The sequence below is a fragment of the Protopterus annectens genome, chromosome 8.part1 (genome assembly GCF_019279795.1).
Source record: "Protopterus annectens isolate FY-2018-M chromosome 8.part1, PAN1.0, whole genome shotgun sequence".
Lineage (NCBI taxonomy): Eukaryota > Metazoa > Chordata > Ceratodontiformes > Protopteridae > Protopterus > Protopterus annectens.
Window position 1 is genome coordinate 108,055,618 of NC_056742.1, and position 21,726 is coordinate 108,077,343.

Genomic DNA, 21,726 nt, shown 5'->3' on the forward strand with positions numbered 1-21,726 from the left:
TATATAGATCAAATTTGAGGCTGTTGGTTATTTGAACACCAAGTTGTATAATATGTGTTACTAGTTAAATTCTAGTGTTGTTAGCAGCAGTGAATGTAAAATATTGAATTTGGTTGAGATACTGTTTTGGCATGAAAACAATTAATTTTTGCTTTGCTAGGACTGGGAAGCAATTTTCAAGTACTTGCCCAGGCCTAAGTAGAAGATAAGGAAGTCTGAATGATTTCTTGGAGGTCAGGTAATGTTGGGGTTGTACAAATTCAAGCTGAATCAACTGCACATTACACAATGTTTGGATTATCTACAGAACTGTGGAGTTTAATGAAGATATTAAAGAGAAGAGAACCAAGTGTGGAGTCTTGTGGCTCTCCTATTGTGACTGGGAGAAAGGATGACAATTCCTGTTTCCATTTAACTGCTTCTTGTTCCTGATAAATAACTAAGGAATCATGTAAGGGAGGATTGTGAGAGACCTATCCATGCACGTTTTTGAAGTAGTTGTTGATGAGATATTAAGACAACTGCTTAAGATAAATCTAGGAACATGGTTGACACTAATTTATTACTTCTATACTGGCTTATAGTAGCAACAAAATAAGGAAGGGCAGTGGTTGTTGTGCTGTGGTGGGATCTAAACCTATGCTGTCTTTCCAAGAGGTAATTTGTGTTTAGGTGTTGTATGAGTTGAACTTTTTAAGTATTTTTCATACAGGCAGGTTGCAACTGACCAGCAGTTATTGAAGTCTGTTGATGTATTACCTTTATGTAGTGTTATAATGAATGATTTCTTCCAGACGGATAGGATGTAATAGTTGGATATAGATTTATTAGCATGGAAACAGGGTAAGCAATAGTATCAGCAGCCATTTTCAGCAAGAAGGGAGATGGTATGCAGCAAGGTTGGTTGGCTTGAGATTAGATAAAAGCTGTCAGATAGGGGATGTAAGAACTGGACCTAAGTTAAGTTGCTCTGAGTAGTTCAAACAGGGTGTAGTTACTGAAAGGATAGCTGATGAACTTAACTTAGTCAGGGATGTTTTTGTTTGTATGAAGCAGGAGATGAACTGTGTGAGGACTGTGTCAGCAGTGTTACTGGTTAGGGGCTAGGGGTGGTACTTTATTTATGGATGACCAAAAACGTTTTGTTTTTTTTGGTGTGTATTTTGGATTGAGTTAAATAATTTTTTGTCTTGTTTTATGTGGTGTTTTGTAGTATTTCTTTGATATCTAAAAAGTTGGCATGTGCTTTGTGTTTTACTTTTGTGCCAATCTTTCCAGACTTTGTCACACTGTAATATGAGTTTTCTAGTTTCCCTTGTTAACCATGGTGCTGGGTTAGCTTTAACTCTTTTGGTATGTATTAGGACAAGATTACTGTGGATTTTGGGGAATATATCATTGAAATGTGTTATGGCAGTGTCAAAGGGCATGTACTCAAGTACATTCCGGTTATATTGTGTCAATGTTTGGATGAAGATCTCTTGTTAAAGTTGGTTGTACTGCAGACTTGGTTATAAGTGATTTCTTTATGTTGAATCTTGCAACATCGTACTGCATAAGTTGGAAGATGGTCACGTATGCTGTCTTGCAGACAGCTATGTGTCTTTATTATGGTAGGATTATTAGTTAGTATCCAGTCCAAGGCAATGTGTCTATCTGTGCATTTGTGGACTGTATAAGTAGACGTAATTAGCAGTGGAACGCCATACAGGTTTATAGAACATGTTAGGGTGTTACTATTGATGATACTCCATTCTAAATTTAATTTCCCTAGCATTATTGTTTCATGACGGTTATGATGCAATTTCCAGAATAGAATGTTTTCAGCAGAGGGAATATTATTTCCTGATGGAATATACATGGCTGATAAGCAGAATGTTTTTCTATTATTTATTTTGAGGTGTGTTCGTTGTACTTCTGCATTACTGTTCTTTCATATGCCTTGTGGATAAGGAGTGATGTTTAACGAATTTTTGTAAATAATAGCAAAGCCACCTGCAGTTTGTTTCCTGTTGTGTCTGATTATGCTGCAGTACATGTTCCTCTTGTACTTTATTGCATATACTACTAAGATTCATGTTAAGCAGGAGAACCTAGTAATTTGAAGAAGGGTGGGGGGGTAAAAGATTTGTTAGTAACTGTTGTGGAGTGGGGCCAGGGTTTAGGTAAATGTCCCCATTAAGTTTTAGAGGGGTGTTTTTATAGAAATAAATATATATCCAGTTACATTTATGTTTTACTTTTGGCACAAGTTTTATGACTTGGTTTTTACAATATTTACTTCTATGCTCTTCTGGGTGAGTTTGTTGGAAGAGTGTAGGAGCTAGACTGAAAGATAGGCTAGGTAAGTGTCGGTGTAATGAGTGTGGGTTTATAGGAGTGTTAATTGAATGCAGAGGGGAAATATGTTAGTTGGTAACGGACAGGATCACAGTTAAGCCAAGGATATGTATGACATTAAATTTTGATAAGAGAGGGTTTGCGTTTTGCTAGTTGACAGGGACTGATGGAGTGAAAGGAATAGAAGTGTATGTTACTTTAAATTAGTGGGAGTGGGGTTTCTATGCTACTTGATGAATGCTATTTAGAAAACTGAGTTGTGACTGGATAGTGAGGACTTGTAGGTGGACTTACTTTAGCTAAAATGCAGTGTGGGTGAGGGTGGGTAGAAATTAGGGGTTGGGTAGAGGAGTAGAGTGAGCCCACGCATAGCCTGCTGAGCTCCATAATCAATGCAGTGCATGCACAGTAAACTGGTGACAAGACAGATCTAATAAGAAATGGGTGGATGTTTGTTTTATACAGGAAATGTCCTGACCTCCCAAAGGGGAAGAGTCCCACCAAACATAGAGGTGGAAACATACTGAGGTATGCAAGTTGGACCAGGCATTAAGACTTACTCAACAATGATCTAGATTAAGAATATCATTTAATCAGTTATATTTTGCCATCAAGACCAGATTGTACAGGTTTGAATAAATTTCACACCCCTGCCACATTTTCTTAGATTGTCATAGGTTCTCAGACATTTTTGCTGGAGTTTGCAATATAGCTCACTCTAAATTTCAGTCAGTTATTTTTATTCTGAAGCAATCCTTTGTTTCTCAGTTCAATTCCTTAATGATAAAAAAATTATAACATCAAAGTACTGTTTTGAGTCTTTGCCACGGAGTGAGCATTTTTTACTGCCAGGGTGACCTAGGTATAGGTTGTTAGACAACACAATTTGTTAATATCTATACTGCTATATTGGAGTAATTTAATTCACTGACAGCTATACATTATGTACTGCATGTAGCTGAATGCAAATGCCAGATTATAAAACAGATTGTGGTTCCTAGCTCTGGCTTTGCTACTGCTAAATGCATAAGAACTCTACCCTATTCCAGTCACCTCTGGAAGCATGTAATAAAAGGTATATAAAGATATAAGAGAATTATATTGCGTTTATGTCTTCTTTGCGCTAAAGTTTTCAACGAAATGAGAAAAAATATACTGGAAACAAAACAGTCTATAACACAACAAATTACCATAATCTTTAACAATGCAATACTAATCAAATCTGTATCATGAAAGTATACATTTATTAAAATACACCTATTTATTGTCACTGTAAAGTAATTTGGAGTATTTTACAATAGAATAATGCTCATTTATTTTTTATATCATTTTATCACTCAAGGCGAGCCATTCTTTGTGTAATGTGTTTCTTTTTCATTAATGTTTAGACAATAAACCATAACTGTTGAAGTGTTTCCATTCTAAAGGAGAAAAAATACACATACTCACACATGCACACGCTCACACACACAACCCACACACATATATGGCACTATTACTGTACATACAAACAAGTAAAAAATATTTGAGCATGTGTAGTCCCATCTGTGTCAATAGACAGGTTAATGAATGCTGGGCCAGTTTGTTTTGGAAAGAACAAAAGATTCTGTATATTATTTTGCAACTGCTTTTGTGCGGTTGTCATAAAATAAGAGAAAACAGCAGAAAAGCAAGCGAGAGGTGCATGGAAGGAAGAGATTTAATAACATTACTTGCAACAGAAATTTCTGTTTTTTTTTTTAAATGTTCAAACCCTTTAGCTCTATTACACACACGAGCATGCATGCATGTGTACACACACACACACACACACACACACACACACACACACACACACACACACACACACACACAACTATCCCTTTTTTAGGCAGATGCTGCACACCATACCAATCAACTGTACGGATTTTTTGCAGAATGTCCAGATTTTTGCCTCATATTTTGATCCATTTTTCATAAAATTGTGATTTTCTAGTAAATTAGTGACAAATCATTGAAGGTGTAAGTCAGAAAATAATCACAGACATTTGAGTTTAAGACTTTATACCCTTCATTAAATTCACGCTAATGCAAAACCTTCTATTCTACCTACCTTCTACATTTGTAAGAGCAATATTTAAAAAGTGTCCCTATTTTTGGGCCTTTGCACCCTATTATTTATGGCTTTGTCCAGATTTCTTGCTGTAAGAGGTTGAGAGGTATGTTATACACTGCTGCCTAGCATCACATAGTACGAGAAGATAAGAAATACATATGAAAACATCCTGACGTTATACTGGCAACCTTAGTAAGTAAGGACATGCTCACTTCACAGCATCCAGAAAGGAAATCATCCAACTGGGTGAAAAAGGAGATGGTAAAGAAAAATACCTCTGATGTAGGACAGTCGAAATCCCTGAGCTTGTCCTGCGCTTGCTGCATCAGAATGAAAAAATATCCACACGTGATCCCTTGCAGAGATAAATGACGGTGGAATTGATGAACCACATACTTTGTACTCTTCTCGTTTAGGGGAAGGACCAATCATGAGCCAGTCAAGGGTGCACTTATGAGACTCTTCGATATCAAAATTCTTGAAGCTAAGGAAAAAGGAAATAAAGAACATAAAGCATTTAACTTGTGTCAAACTATCATTCTTGTTAGTTGATTCCAATGCTATTACAGTTACAGCAGATAAAAGTCAGTGTAGATAACTGAAAAAAATATAATGTCCAAAATTACTTTAAATGTAAGAGAAAAGCCAGCACATGTAATATACTCAAATGCCTAGGTATATTACTGTGGTTTAACCTTATCCTGGCATGTAAACACAGCTGTTAAGAGATTTCACTATATAAAACAAATGATGTAATGAAAGAGACAAATACTACAGCAATCAGCCATTATAAAATATGCTGGTGTGTATGTGCCCTCTGAGCAAGCTGCAATGTAAATCTGTTAGGTACTTGAACAGGTGTGAACCACGGAAACTATCTAGAAGGTGATATTATATTTAAGTATACAATTCAGTTCATTTCTGATTATTTTTGACAACCATACATCCCATTAAAAATTAAACAGCAAGTATCAAAATTCAGTAATGAAAATGCTTCACTAAAAGATTTATACTTGATATTATTAACTAAATAGTTGTAGAGACACAACTGCTGCAGTGCTTGATTTGTGAAAATAAAACACAAAATGTTTATTTTTGTATTATAAATACACCCAAAATACCTTTTTCAAATTTTGGACTGCAGAAGAAGTGTCATCCTTCCAAAATACAAACTGACCATCTTCCCTTGGGCTGGACAGTGAACAAGAAACAGTTTTCCTACAATATTCTTGAGCTAAGTAAGATTCAACCACCATGCCTTCTGCCCTCAGCTTCAGTAAATAATGTTAATTTAGTTTGAAAATGTGCTTCTTTTATCTCAAATAAAGTGCAGCTCCTGACAAAGTATTTATAAGTTCAACATTAAGTTGTCCTGTATATTAAGTCCATTATGTTTGCACTTCAAGCCCTGACGGGCAATACCATTGGCACTAAAAATAAAAATAGTGCAATTGAGCAGCAGATGGGCATGAAAAGGGGCAAAAAAAAAGTTATCGTCATAATACACATTCAAGATTAAATGAAATAGGCAGTTTAAACTACTGCAGTGTAATCTATATTTAGTCTTGAATTACCTTGTCCTGTCCTCATCCTTCATGTATGGTCATATTCATGTTTCATTAGCATATCGTTAACAGAATTTACAACCTATCATTCCTGGTCTTATTATACTCTTATGCTAAGTAGCTGTTAATGTATTACATTTTAAACAGAACTGTCATGACACAATTTCCTAATCAGCTCAGTAAAATGCAGAAAGAGTTGTATATTTACAGAAGAGTATTCTCCTGGAGGTGGAGGAACACCATGTTCATTATTTTCATAATGTTTTTGTTTGGCTGTCTGTAAGTATTAGCTGCTTCTACATTTGAAAATGCAGACCAAACAACGTAATGAAAATCAAGGTCACATTTACTTATAACCAGCAAAAAAAAAAAAATAATGTGTAAGATGATCAATGTTAGTCTGACTGTGAAGCTCTGATAATCACAGACAGATGCAAATATTCCTTTTTGGCATGTTTGAGTGTGCTTTGTGACTATAAAAGTTGCAAGGCAAACTATTACTTTGTATCAAGCACTGAGAACCAAGTGAATACAAAATGCCAGTATGATGAGAAACACTCATGAGGTAAAGAGCTAGTTTACTGTTTGTTCAAGTGCACAAAACTGAGTAAAACAAATGGTCGTATGAAGAAAAACGGCATTCTTTCAGTTATATTGGGCTGTTTCACATAGCTCACCACTGTATATGTCCACTCTAAACCATATCACCCATTACAAAATAAATAGCATGGGGCAGAGCCTGAATGGCTAACTGAAAGCAGCAGATTTTTCAGAGCTCCATAAAAGTAATATAAAATACAGGAAATAATTTATTTTTTTCAACAAAAACATTCAGAATTCATAGATGAAAGTATAAACTATATAACTAGAAACTTTGGTAGATTTAGGTAATTTTTTCCTGTCAAACTACAAAGGAGATTTTAACTGTGGAGATGAGTACTTTGAAAAATTCTCACACTGACTTGGCTATAAAAAGAGAACTACAACTGGTAACTACTGCAATACAAGAACTGTCATTAAAAATGGATGACTTTATGGAAAATTTACAAAATCTCAAGGAAAATTGTCAAAAACAAACAGATACACTTAAAGAACTCATTCAGCAACACTTAAAGAACTCATTCAGCAACATCAGTCTAAAATAATTGACATAGAAACCACCCTGAATGACTTTGAGGGAAGACTCAAAGAAGAGGAAACACAGAAGGAATTACTTATTAAACAAAATATTTGGCTTCTAAACAAAGTAGATTACCTTGAAAACAGGGAGAGGAGATCTAACATAAGAATATTTGGCATCCCTGAAAGAGCTGAAGGAGAAGATATCATCACTTTCTTAAATAAATGGATTCCAGAAGTCTTAGACTTAAAATAGGGTTTCTCATTTGCCATTGAGAGAGCACACAGAGCTTTAGAAAGACCAGCATCAACATCATCATCTACTCTCCCTAGATCAATTGTTATAAAGTTTTTATCTTATTTGGACACAGAACCGGTCCTAAAGACAGCCTGAAGCAAGAGCCCTTTAAAATATAATCAAAACCCAATAAGGTTTGGCAATGACTATTCTGTCACGAGTCCTAGAACAGAAGAAAAAAGTACGGCCACTAATAAAGCTTCTAAAACAAAACATCAAAACTCAACTTGCCTTTCCTGCCAAAATTAAAATCTTACACCTAAATGAAATGAGGACCTTCAACAACTTAGAAGAAGCCACTGCATTCATTAAAAGCAATAATGTTATATCCATACCTGAAGATATGGATTGGACACCTCCTTCATTGACAAGGGTCACAGACAAATTTTCCTGGACTGATGTTAAAAAGAAAAAGCAAAAAAACGAATCAAAAATTGCTGTCCCATCTAAATCTCTCAACGTATCTACTGCAACTTGACTGGAATACATAATGTGTTTATCTTATATTTCAAACAAGGTATGTCATGTAAATGCTTATATATATATATATATATATATATATACATATATATATATATATATATATATATATATATATATATATATATATATATATATATATATATATATATATATATAAAATGAAAGAAAAAAGAAAAGAAAAAACGGTTCTATCCCATTAATAGCAATGAAATATAATAGAATTACTTTTGTAGTAAAGTTAAATAGTAAACTGTCTTATACTTCATGATTTAAAAAGGGTGACAAGTTTATAAGTCTTGTTTTTTTCTTTTCAACTCATATATACAGCTTTGAGTGCTATGGATAAATAGTTGTTTCATACAGTCATACCCAAGTTTAAAATATTTAATAGCTAAATAATGAAGTTATTGGAAAAAAGAAAAGAAAAAAATAATAATCTACTCCAGTTTTAAACTATGCAAGATCTGCTCTTGCGATCAATAACTCCCAGTAATTAAATCTAAGTGCCTTAATCCTACTAAATGCTTGTTAGTTACTAATACGTAGGATTACTTTTTAGAGATCACTATGTCTGGCAGTGAATCTTGTTTCAAATGATGCATGTGCCCGATTAAAATAGAGTCTAATTAGCTAGCTTTTTTTGCCTGTGATTGATAGATTGGGCTCTGCTCTGTATGAGATGCAGCAGGCGAGTGCATCGTAATCTCTGTACATCTATTTTTGTTCTTCTTTGATTATCTAGAATGTTATAATAGTAGTGGGTTTGGCTTAAAGTTTTGGCTTGAAAGTCAATTGCCCATTTGAGAGGTAAGCTTTCCATATCTGATTTAATAAGTAAGAGATTAAAGAGTATGGCTGGCACTGGTAAGAGGGGAAGGAACTTGGAAGATAGGTGCCTGTGTGTAGGTCTGAGATGCTGGTTGGGGCAGAGATGCTATTATAAACTGTGAAGATTTATGCTCCTAATATTCCCCATGATAGCTGGAGGTTAAAGAAGTGAGCATCCTTCGTATATAGTGCTGAATAAACAAACAGGTTATGCTATTGGGACATTTGGCTGGGTTTGTTTCATTTCGTGATATGTGAAGGGATGGACTGTTTGCATAGAGGTGGATGTAGGGTTTGTTGGACAGTGATTGTGGTCTAGGGTTCAGTGTCCATAGGTAGGGTTGATTGATGGGGAGACTCTCATGAGAAGGGGTTGAAGTGAAGGAATATGTGTATTGACGCTAGCTGAGCGGGAAATCATATACATCAAACTTAAAGTGGTGAAGCTTTTGTCAACACTCAAGACAGCATATGTGTCAGTCTGTCTTCCACTCATATGTCACAGAGCTCAGATTACAAAAGTAATGCGAACAGAAGGTAGTGACTCCCTGATTGGTTGTTAGGGTACAGAGGGCTTCTCCTCTAGTGAAAGCGATTTAGAAGTATTTAGTGATGCTGCGGATGTTTTGTTTTTAAAACAGACACTATGTATAACAGGACATGCAACAGTTTTATGCTTTCTTTACACTACTCAGTAAACAGTTATTAACATTTTCTTAAGTTAGAGATATATTTATGTCTACTGGTAATGTCCATAAAATAAGTAAAAAGTGGAAGATGCATAAAATCTGAAAAATAACAGGATATGCACAGACTCATATGCATCTGGGAGAAAACAAGTAATACATAGGAGTGCATAAAATGACTTTTAGCCAATCTGTGATGTATCTTCCTTTAATGCATAAATCAATAAATTTGTTTATAAGTTATAACATCTTTTAACGTTTTGTCAGATTATTTTTCTGTGCAACAGACAATTCATGCTAAATATATTGCAAAAGGTGCAAATAGATAAGCCATGGATTCACCTTATTAAAATGCATCTGTGAAGTTGAAACAGTGCTGCTTAAACTTTCAATTTCATGAAACAATATAACAAACAGAGCCCTAGTTGAGTATGATCACACTAACATCACAGACAACTGCACCTAACTCTCTCATAGTGTTATACTCTTTAACAGACACTAATGAAAGCTGACATTAATACCAAAGGCTCACATAAAATAATAATGTTATTCACTATATCTGTTAAAACTGCACAAAATTGCTAATAACAACCAATTCAACAATCAATCACTTAGTTAAACAGAGTCCTTATAAAGATAGAAATACATTAATGTCATGTGTATAATGCATAGAGTTGTCCTAACAACTTTTGATACCATCTATCTTTTGGATATTGTTTACACATGTTTATGTATAAACAGTTCTTTTTACTTTTATTCTGGGTAATTACATTTGATTATAATTAATAAAAGAAAAGGGAACATAAATATTGCATAGATTTGTTAAATAGGCTACATTACTCTAGGAACTTCTTTAGACAACTTGGACCATGTGTTTCATTAATTTAGTTACTTATACATCGTTCAAGTAACAGGACTACTTAGCATATAGCCTGAATGAATAATACATATAGTCAGACTGGTAACCAAGCTTATACTTGCTTACATTTTTATATCTAGAAACTTAAATTCATAAAATACTTGTTTGTTTCTTTTATTCTTCGAATGGTCACCTTCCCATCATTAATGCACTGATGACAATCGTAGGTTGTTAATTTACTTAATTTAATTTATAAGAGAAATTAAAGTTTGAATGGATGAAAAGTAAACATTGCCAGTTACTTAATTTATAAATTTTTCTCCTTTAATATTTATTGTTTTAAGGGCTCGAAAAGAGTAAGAATGTGGTTAGGAATGTTAATCTAACAGATTTATTTTTTTCTGTCAGACTAGGAATGTTCTTCATTCCATGGTTAGTGTGGGTTAAGATTTATACATATACACGTTTTGTTAATATGCTTTTATTCCTTTTATTCTCTAGTTTTATAATGCCTGACAAAAATGTTTATTATTAAACCTCATGAAAAAAACAATGCTGATTAAGATAATTAGCAACTATTTAATTAACATAGAGTTAACTATACGGGAAGAGTTTTACGTATCTAGGATTTTATTAATACATAGTTGTTTTTTTAACTAAAAAAAATATTGACATGGAACTGACTTTGGTGTCTTTAAATACTAATGACTTAAAAAAAAACAAACAAAAGATCTAACTTATTGAGATACCTAAAACTAAACAAAGCTCAAGTAATCTTACTTCAAGAAACCCATTTTAAAATAAATGACACATTGAAGTGGGATCCTAATAATTACAGAATACTAGCTCGATCCTCTAATAAATCAAAGACTAGAGGAGTAACAATAGTATGGAAAAATACCTCATTGAATCCAGAAGTTATCTATAAATATGTGGATAGGGATGGACTCATAGCTATAGTTATATTAAAATTCAACAACAGAATATGGACTTTAGTGAATTTATATTGGTTCCCTGGTATGGGGGTAGGATTAGATAAGAAGCACTTAGACCTCATTACAACTACCTCTAAAGGCAATATAATAGTAGGAGGTGACATGAATTGTATTACAGATGTCACAGAAGGCACAAATACGAAACCCCCCAACTATCATCCACAGTTAAACTATTAAAAAAATGGATAGAGACATTTAAACTAAGAGATGTTTATGATGCTATAGGATCTAATTCATTACTTTTCTTACATCAAGACTATAGACATGGAACCCAAACCAGAACTGATAAAATATATGTCTATCAAGATTTATATACTAAAATTTTAAATTTTCTATACAGCCATGTCCATTTTCAGACCATAACTCCCTGGTATTGGAAATTCACACATAGTTTAAATTATTAGTTATTACTTCAAGGATTCCTTCATACATTACAAAAATCAAATAATTTAAACCTTGGTTAACTTCTGAACTTTAGTTTTTCCTAGAGAATAATTACAAACCAGAAACAAATATACTTATGGTGTGGGATTCATTAAAAGCTTATATATATGGTAAAACCATCAGCTGGTACAAAATAAAATTAAATAATGGGACTCAGAATTACAGAAATAACAAAATCAACTTGCATTACTTAAATCCAATAAGAATTTACGTGAGTCGGAAAACAAAAAGAAAACAGAAGAAGCCAATAAAAAATATAATGAAATATTATCCCATAAAACTAACAGCCATAGAAAGATTAAAAATAAACTCCAAAACATCTGCATAATCTATCTATGAAAGTTAAAATGCAATCAAAAACTAATAATATTGGCAGCATATTACATAAAGGAAGAAGGAAGATTGTCTCAGACATAGGTTACATTTTAGATGCTTTTAAATATCATTATGCAGAACACCATAAAAGTGAAATAAGTATAAATGAAATTTGCAACCTGGATAATATAACCCCCAACATTAACAAAAATCTCTGAAGAGGTACGGCTGGAGTTGCAAAAACCAATAACACAGGAAGAAATTTTAGACTGGATTAAAGAAAGTAAATCTAACAAGGCACCAAGGATAGATGGTTTAATTATACAAATTTATAAATTATTTCCCAATTCTATAACTTCTCTCCTACATAAAACCATTCTTGAAGTCCCATCATTAGCAATAATTCCCCCCCTCATGGAGATATTCTTTAATTACCCCTATCTTAAAAGAAAATAAAGACCCTAAATATTGCAATTCTTATATACCAATATATTTGCTTAATAATGATTATAAAATCTGTATGTAAATTACAGTTAATAGAATGAAAGTCCCACTGTCCAATATAATTAATAAAGGTCAAATGGGTTTTATATACAATAGACAAACACAGAACAATATCAAAAGGATATTAACATTAATTGATTATTTAAATAGAAAAAATCAAGCAGCATTGATAGTTGGTTTAGATATAGAAAAGACCTTTGATTCTTTAAACTGGGATTATCTAGTTAAAGTTTTGAATATATTTGATTTTCCTCTCTCTTTTATCACATTTATAAAGAAACTTTATGAGAACAATTTAGCATTTGTTAAAATAGGCCCTTTTACCTCTGAAGCCATACATATCATAAGAGGCACTAGACAAGGATGTCCCATGTCACCTATCTTGTTTGCATTTGCTATAGAAATTCCTGCAATTCTAATATGTAGCAACTCAAAAATAAGACGGATGAATGTATATGATCAATATAGTTCCAAAACAATGTTGCTTGCTGATGATGTACTTCTCACTTTACCTAACTCTAAAGAAGTATTGGATGAAGTAGATTTACTAATAGGAAACTTTCAAAAACTCTCAAGTTTCTACTTTAATAAATCAAAATCAAAGTTCCTGTTGTTAAATAAAAAACAGGAGGTACAAGTACTTGTAAATCATATTATTGGTAAGCAAGTTACAACCTTGGACTATTTGGGAACTGTAATATAAGCCGCGGTGGTGCAGCAGTAGCGTTGTCACCTCAGAGCAAGAGGTTCTCCTGTTCCATTCTCGGCTGGAGCGCCTTCTGTGTGGAGTCTGCATGTCCTCCCCACAGTCGAGTGGCATTTGAAAGACATGCATGAATGGGCGTGCCTTCGTTGAAGGTTGGGCATTGGGCTGGCACCTCAGCACCATAAAAATTGACTGCCAATCATTAGCGAACCGGAGTTCTGCTGTGGCGACCCCTAACTGGGAAAAGCCAAAAGAAAAGCAAATAATTGTGTAAGAATAAGGTAGAGATTCTAAATACCATTTATACAAACATTATAGAATCAATTCAAACATTGGTAAATAAATGGAACAATGTGTTTATAACATTTGAAGACAGACTGCAGTTGATAAAAATGATCTACCTAAAGTAATATATATATATATATATATATATATATATATATATATATATATATATATATATATATATATATATATATATATATATATATATATATATATATATGTATATAGCCCAGGCTCTTATATTATTACCAGAAAAAAGATTTCTTAAAGAAATTACATTAATATTCTTAAAGTTCTTGTGGTATCCAAAGAAAAATAGAGTGGCATATTCTCATCATATTAGACATTGGGAACAAGGGGAGGTTACAATTTCCAGACACTGAAGCATACGTAAGGGGTTCTACACTTAAAATTGTGATAGATTGGGTAAATCCTAAATATTCTTCTAATTGGAAATGGTTACATTTCATAATATTAAGAAATGAAAATGCTTTATCAAAAAAGCTTATAGTTACAGATAAAGATAATAGAATGTGGTACTATTTGAGTATAAATCTACAATATAATATAGCAAAACCAACCAGATTAAACATAATAAACCATATTTTGATGCCTTTAGGAAATTTGTCGATATGGATACAGATATAAAACTTTGGTTTGCATTATTAACTCCATTCAGTATTACAAGAAATTTCCCTGATAAAGTACCTAGAGATATTTTGACCTCATGGGGAAATAAGAACTTAATATGCTGGTTTTATTGTATAAAAAACAACAAGTCTTGGAAACACAACATTTAATCTCAGCATATGGATTAACACCTAATGACTGGCTAATGTTACAGAGTGTTTTAACATATTCTAAGGATCTATGTACAATAGTAAATAATTCATCATTTAAAAGTACCCCTAAATTTATATCTTGTTTGTTTGAAATTATCTATAACAACACTAATACAAAAAACAAGTTATCATACTTATATAATGTATTAATTGCTTATAGGACCGCTCCTAAAATATCCTATTGGCAATATTTAAGTAAATGTATACAGACTCCCCTATTAATAGAAGACAAGACAAACATATTACTCTAGTTAAATTAACACCTCATTCACAATACTGGAGAATATTTCAATGGACATATCTACATAGACATAACACCTGAGAAAATTTTCAGAGATAAACACCTCAAGTAATAATGTATGCTGGAGTTACCAAAAATCAGCAAATGCTGACTGTTCCCATGTTCTTTATGACTGTGTTAGTATTAGAAAATATAGGAATGAGATTAATATTTTTTTACAAGCTCTTTATACAGATAAATTTATTTTGACAAAATCTCTAATTTTACTGAATGTAATCAAAAATCCTCACTTGAAGAAATTGGATTTGTATTTAATATGGACTATACTAGCAATAGCTAGAAAATGTATAACCAGAAGATGGAAATCCAACACAGTGCCCACCATGGAGGATTTTTTATGTCTACTGAAGAAGTCTGTTTTAATGGAGATCAAAACTAAAGAACTGTGAATTCACCACAAGCCATTAGTCAATAGCACATGGAGAAAAGTTTTGACATTGATTGACACCTTACAACTGGAATCAGACTCATCCTGATAATTTAAATACAATGTATTAATGTCATTGTTTTTACATAGATCTGTTGTTATCTTAATCTGTTTGTCAGGCTAAATGTAAATATTGTATATAGTTGAATATTTATTAATTGTAAACAATCATTATTATGTTTTAAATCAAAATAAAATTATTTGAGTAAGAAATAACTAAATAAATAAATACCATGACCGTAGTCCTTTTATTTTAACTGTGTTAAATTGTGTTATAGCAGTAATCCATGGACAGAGTGTGATTTATAAAGTGAATTACTTATATTTGGCTTGCATCTTTTTGCAAGACGAAATGGTTTTGTTCCTTAATAGTCTTCCATTACACTGTCAGGTGAAACAATATTTGCTAACAGAACTTGACCATCAAGCATCTTGCTGCAAGACTAAGTCTATGGATTTGTTGATAAGATGGATGAGCTGGTCAGACTTAACCTTTTCAGGCACACATTGGGCTATAATCCCAGGAGAGCTACAAACAATGAAAGATATTAATTTACAGTAGACAAGTTATACAGTAACAGCATACAACAATATTTCCAGCAGTGTTTACAGTACCAAATAAAAATTGACACCTTGCTAAACTTTTATATTTGAAATTTCAAAATAATACCTGTTCCTATTAAGTTAAAATTTCACAATACATTTTTGGGTAGCCTAATGCTTGAAGATAGGTTAGTAGCATGCTAACAAAAGTACTACACAAAAATAACACAAACAAATGCAAGAAGTTAAGCAAACCATATAATGAGGAATATAACAACAAAATACCACTAAGCAAGCCATCTAAAGGTATTCAAAGTAGCATTTAGAAATACTGTTTGCATATGTATAGTGACACTGACAGCTTTTGAAATGCACAGGTAAAACTATAGCAATAATTTTATCTGTGCAGTTATATGAAATTTACGTTTCATTCATTATCTTTGAAGCATGTGCAGTTATTAGCCATCACCAGATACAAATTTAGCTTTATTTTGAAGTTTCCCATTTTTTTATGTATTGATCTTCATACAAGCAAAAATGCCAAAAACATCAAAGAAATAAAGACTGATAGAAAGATATGTAGTTAAATGTGATTTGAACAAGTGTATAGGGTATAAATAAAGGAAACGTATCACATATAATGGTACTAAACACACAACACTAAAAACTATTTACAATTATTTACAAACCAGAATAACCAGTTACTAAAAGATGAAAACATCTTAAACAATGCATTTACTAATTTTTGCACTGATAGAGGAAAATTAAATATCATACATAAGTCCAAATAATTTGAAAATAGTGGAAATTAATTAACACTATACATGGTAATTAAGAGTGTAAAATAGAGTTAAAAGATGTGGGAATGTGTAACTATTAAATCTAATAGTAGATGCAGGTGTGCTGTCAAGATAAGATTTTTAGAATCATGTTCAAAGTTGAAACCAAGAAGGATTTCAGACTATTTTCTATAAAATTTTAGTGAAATTTTATTGGCTTTTAAGGGCTTGTAGATCATTTCTGTGAAAACTTTCTAATTTAAAGAGTCGGGATGTAACCAGTTTTGAGCTATATAAAGTTTTTTTGTAGAGAGAGAAACAAGTGATAAATTCAAATAAATATTTCTTTGTACGTCTGATGAAAGAAGTTGTACACACCTGTTATCTGTCCAGATTTTTGCAGAATGTCTTGATTGTTGCTTCATATGTTTGGTCTGTCCCTAATATAATTTGTGGTTTTCTGGCAAATCACTGAGGATTAAAGTCAGTAAATAATGCCATACATTTGAGCTTCAGAGTTCATATCCTTCTATAAATGCATGCTAACGCAAACTCTGTTATTCTAACAACTAAGTTTACAAAAGCAATATTTAAAATCTGTCCCTATTTTTGGGTCTTTGCCTTCCCATTATTTTAGGCTTTGTTCGAACTTCTTGCACTAAGAGGTTGAGAGGTATGAAGGTGTAGTATTGTTAATTTCCAGTCAATAAAGTTGATACCTGCAGTGTTAGTCTTAATTCTGATCATTAACAGAAACAATATTTTTTGCATTAGTTTGCAAGACTAGAATTTATGTAAAATGTCTACTTTCTCTTCATCACAGTTAATAAAGCTGTTGTATGTTGTATGTCTAGTGTGATATTATTTTAATGAAAATGTGACTTGAATGTTAGTCCTTTGTATTGTGCAAGTCCTTGAGAAATTAGAAGTTCCGATTAATGGATAATGGTTCTCTCTTCTCCTGATCCTATAGGGCCTACCCCCATAATACTGAGAAGAATACAAAACTAGATAGGCAAGTGATATAAAAATATTAACTTTCTTAATGCATAAAGAAAATAAACTATACATATATGTAGGATAAACATAAATAAGAGTAAAAACCATCACATTAATAAACAAATAGATACAGTGCATATATCTCTATATTAGCACAGCTCCTCCTTATCCAGTTATAACAGATATAAATTTCTTCACTAACAGCAACCTTGAACTTGCTTCTAGTCACCAAAAAGAGTAATAAAAGAAAGATTTTGTAGGAAAATGGCTTATGATGTTGTAATTCAAAAGCCGAAGTTAAATGAAGTCACATGCAAAACATTTGTATTTTATATGGTAATGTACAATTATTGATAAAACAAATTACTTATCGGGTATTTAAATACATAAAATGATTTGGGTATAAAAGCAAGTGAGTCACCTTTGTTTAAATTTAAATCAGTTTGAAACCATTTCTTGAACTTGTCATTTAACAGCACAGACAGTTGAAGAAAACATAAAGAATCTAAACAGATCATGCTCTAACTTCTCTGTGAATTGGTTGCAAGCTTAATTGAGTGTTACAGTGGGGGAAAAACTGCTTCCCCTTTTCCCGGGAAGGGAATCTTAGTGTGTATTTTCCTATTCCTGTTTAAGGTGTATACCTGGAGAATGGAAAGAGAAACTGATACATGTGTAACATACTAGAATTTCCCTAGGTAACAAAACCCCTCAACATTTATCATCAGAACTATAACATCATCCAAAAGTGGATAAGCAAAGAACTAAACTTTTTAAATACCAGTTATATACAACCAGAACAGTTGGATAATTTCTTTAAAGTCATTCTTTAGAATGTCATTAGCTGGTTCAAAGAGGTTATAAGTTAATTAGCTTCCTTGAGAGAAATTTACAGAAGAAATAAAATGGGGCAGTCATTGTTCAGTTTATAGATGAAAAGTTTTACAAAGAGTGATTTGGCTCCCTCCAAGGATATAACTTGGTATTTTACTGATTTTGTAAATAAAGGATAATCTGGCTGGGAAGACCATTTGGAATTGGATCTTGTTTTGGGTAAGATATGTACAGTCTGGTGAAAGGTTTTGCCTTTGAAGTCTGTACATTAATGGAAAATCCTGAGCAATCTTGATATTATGACCCTTCCATGTAAAATCTATTTTATTTTTGTAGGTGCATACAATGATTAACACAACTTGGAATTTGAGAAATTTTGTGTAGACTAGCCTTGTTTAATGGTTATCTTAGTACTGTCTTAGTCCACAATGTGCTATTTCTATTATACTGTCAAAGGGTTTGTTTTTTTTTTTTTGCTGGCAATATTTTCTGTGATGCCTCTGAATAATAAGTTGTTTCTGTGGCTGTGCAACTCCCAAGTCTAGTATTTTTTTCTTCAATGAAAACTGAGTCTTTAGCTTGTGTGGAGATATTTGCATGATTCTGCTGTAGTTGGTCTTTGCAAAGTAGAATTCCTGCTTCCCATTCCTCCATTTTCAAAGATATAGATGACAGGGAGTTTTTAATATCTGACAGTTGGAAGGTGAAAGCAGCTATTGCATTCTGCTATGGTGTTAAGGCTGTTTTTTTTTAAATCCTCAGTATTGAATTTTGATCAGGCACACTGACGTCCCGCTCACCAGGCTGAACAAGGAGAGGGTCACGATGAGCAGCCTGTTGGACGCTAGGATCCGCCACATAACACAAGCACTCAGGTCACTCCAAGGCAAGTACAAATATGACTCAGGCATTGTCCATGCTGGTGTCAATGACCTGAGACGTACCTCCCTGGACTACATGAAAAGAGACATAAAGGAGCTCTCTGAGCATGTAGCCCAGGCCGGTATGACCCTGACCTTGAATAGCATCTTACCCTCACCAAGAATGATGCCACAATATGAAGACAAGATGATCAATTTCAACAATTGGCTTAAGTACTGGTGTCATTCAAAGGGGATCCAATGCCTGTCAGCTTGGGATGATATGCTCGACAAGCCACGATGCTTTGCTAGGGATGGCTTGCACCTGTCAACCCTGGGCTTTCAGATATTGGCAAAGGCTCTTGCTACCCCCATAGTGCCTTTTTTAGGCAAGGCTCAAAAGACAAACCCACCTCCATATTTATCACAAGGGATAAGAAACTAAGAGTAATGCTACTCAACGCCAGAAGTCTAAACCTCAAGATGCACGCACTCAAAACTCTCCTTAGCATGGAGAACATCGATATCTGTGCAGTAACAGAAACCTGGTTCAGGGCTCCCGAGAGCACCCCAGCACTACCAGGTTATACCTCATACCATGCTTTTCGGCCCCAAAACTTGGACCGAACCACAAAAGGAGAGGAGTATCGATATTCATCAAAGATACCCACACCTCCAGGTTGGTGGCAAAGCACGAAGCATCAGAGACTATCCATGTACAACTAACAGTGGGTAAAACTGCCTTCCAGTTTATAGCCTGCTACAGACCACCCACCCAAACCCAGGAACCCCACTCGGCCTTTCTGAGAACACTGGAAAATATGAAGGTCTCTCCAAACACCATTATATTGGACGACTTCAACTACCCAAACATAGACTGGGAGCATTACTCTAGCTCCAACACCCTAGCCCAAAGGTTCCTAGAATTTATAAACTCAAATGCTATGGAACAACTTGTTACCACTCCCACAAGAGAGGAAAACATACTGGACCTGATCATCACCAACATGGGGACTCTATGCTCCAGACCAGAAGTGTATCCCTCACTGGTAAGATCAGACCATAAACTAATCTCACTGGATATTCATATCCCGACCCCACCCCTGCCCAGAAAACCACAGTGAAAAACTTCTCTAAAGCAAATTTCACACTCCTCAAAACTGAGGTGGAATCCTTCAAAGCCCCGGGCCTGTGGAAAATACAGCCCAGACCGCAGAATCCTTTATAAACGCATTCTATGAACACCTTCAGGAATGCATGGATCATGCGATCCCAAATAAAACCAAGACCCAATCCTCCAAAGGCAGACATCCTGTCTGGTGGACCCCAGCCATAAACAAACTATACAATAGAAGGAGGAAGCTACTAAATGATAGAGCAAAATCCCAAAAAGGGAAGGCATCACTGATCAGTATTAGCAAAAAACTACGGGCACTCATACCAGCTTCGAGAGAAAAATTGCACAGGACACTAAGGATAATCACAAGGCTTTCTTTAGTTATGTTAGGAACCTGGGTGGTAATTCCCAGATATGCTCAGAATTAGTCCAAAATGACAAAAAATACACTGAACCCACAGACATTGCCAACATCCTAGCTGACAGGTTCAGTGCAAACTCCCCCCCCCCTCCCCACCAAAAGGGCAAATATCTATCCCAGCAGAGTGCTGCCCCCCTGACATCTCAGATGCTCAGGTAAGAGACACCTCTCCAAAGCAAAAAACACAGCATCAATGGGACCAGACGGTGTCCCAGGCTGCGTCCTACATGAACTCCAAGAAGAGCTAAACCCAAACATAAAACTACTGTTCAATCTCAGCCTTACTACAGGATATGTGCCCAAAGAGTGGCGTACAGCAACAGTGGTCCCTCTCCATAAAGGTGGTGCCTCAACGGATCCTGGAAACTATCGCCCCATAAGCCTGACTAGCTTGGTCTGCAAAGCTATGGAAAGGATCATCATGGACCTCATAAATAAAGATATTGAGGACCTACAGACACTGGATCCTACCCAGTTCGGCTTTGTTAAGGGCAGATCCTGCCTCTTAAACCTGGTTGATTTCTTTGAAACAGTCAGCAAGGCCATTGACGAGGGGTAGGTGGTCCACACAGCCTACCTGGACCTCGCAAAAGCCTTCAATACAATACCCCACTTGGGCATTATAGATAAGCTCACCAGCTTAAATATAAACCCCTATGTCACTAGATGGATTGCAAACTGGCTCAAGGACAGAACCCACATGGTTAGAATTGCTGGAGCCATGTCAGACTCCAAACCAGTTACAAGTGGTGTCCCACAAGGCTCAGTCCTGGGACCTCTCTTGTTCAGTATATATTTCTCGGAGGTACAGGCCAACATGGAAGGACTGTGGCTGTCCAAGTTCGCAGATGACTGCAAACTGGGCGCCATAATCGACTGTCCAGCCGACACAAGCATCCTCCAAAAGGGCCTCATAGAAACAGACAACTGGTGCCAGAGCCATGGCCTCAAGCTAAATGCCAAAAGTGTATAGTCATCCGCTATGGCAAAAACAAAGTGCCCACAAATTACCACATAGGTGGTAATCCATTAAGTACAGAAGAAGTAATTAGGGACCTGGGGACCCAAGTTGATATCAATC

General features: G+C 34.4%; 1 protein-coding gene across 1 annotated transcript in view; it reads right to left on the bottom strand.

Annotated features, from left to right (window-relative positions):
- LRP3 (LDL receptor related protein 3) overlaps nucleotides 1-21,726 on the bottom strand; it is a 393,055-nt gene that overhangs the window by 116,044 nt on the left and 255,285 nt on the right. Inside the window, exon 3 of the mRNA XM_044081578.1 lies at nucleotides 4,711-4,919. Coding sequence (XP_043937513.1) covers nucleotides 4,711-4,919 — 209 coding nt within the window. The remainder of the gene's footprint in view (nucleotides 1-4,710; nucleotides 4,920-21,726) is intronic.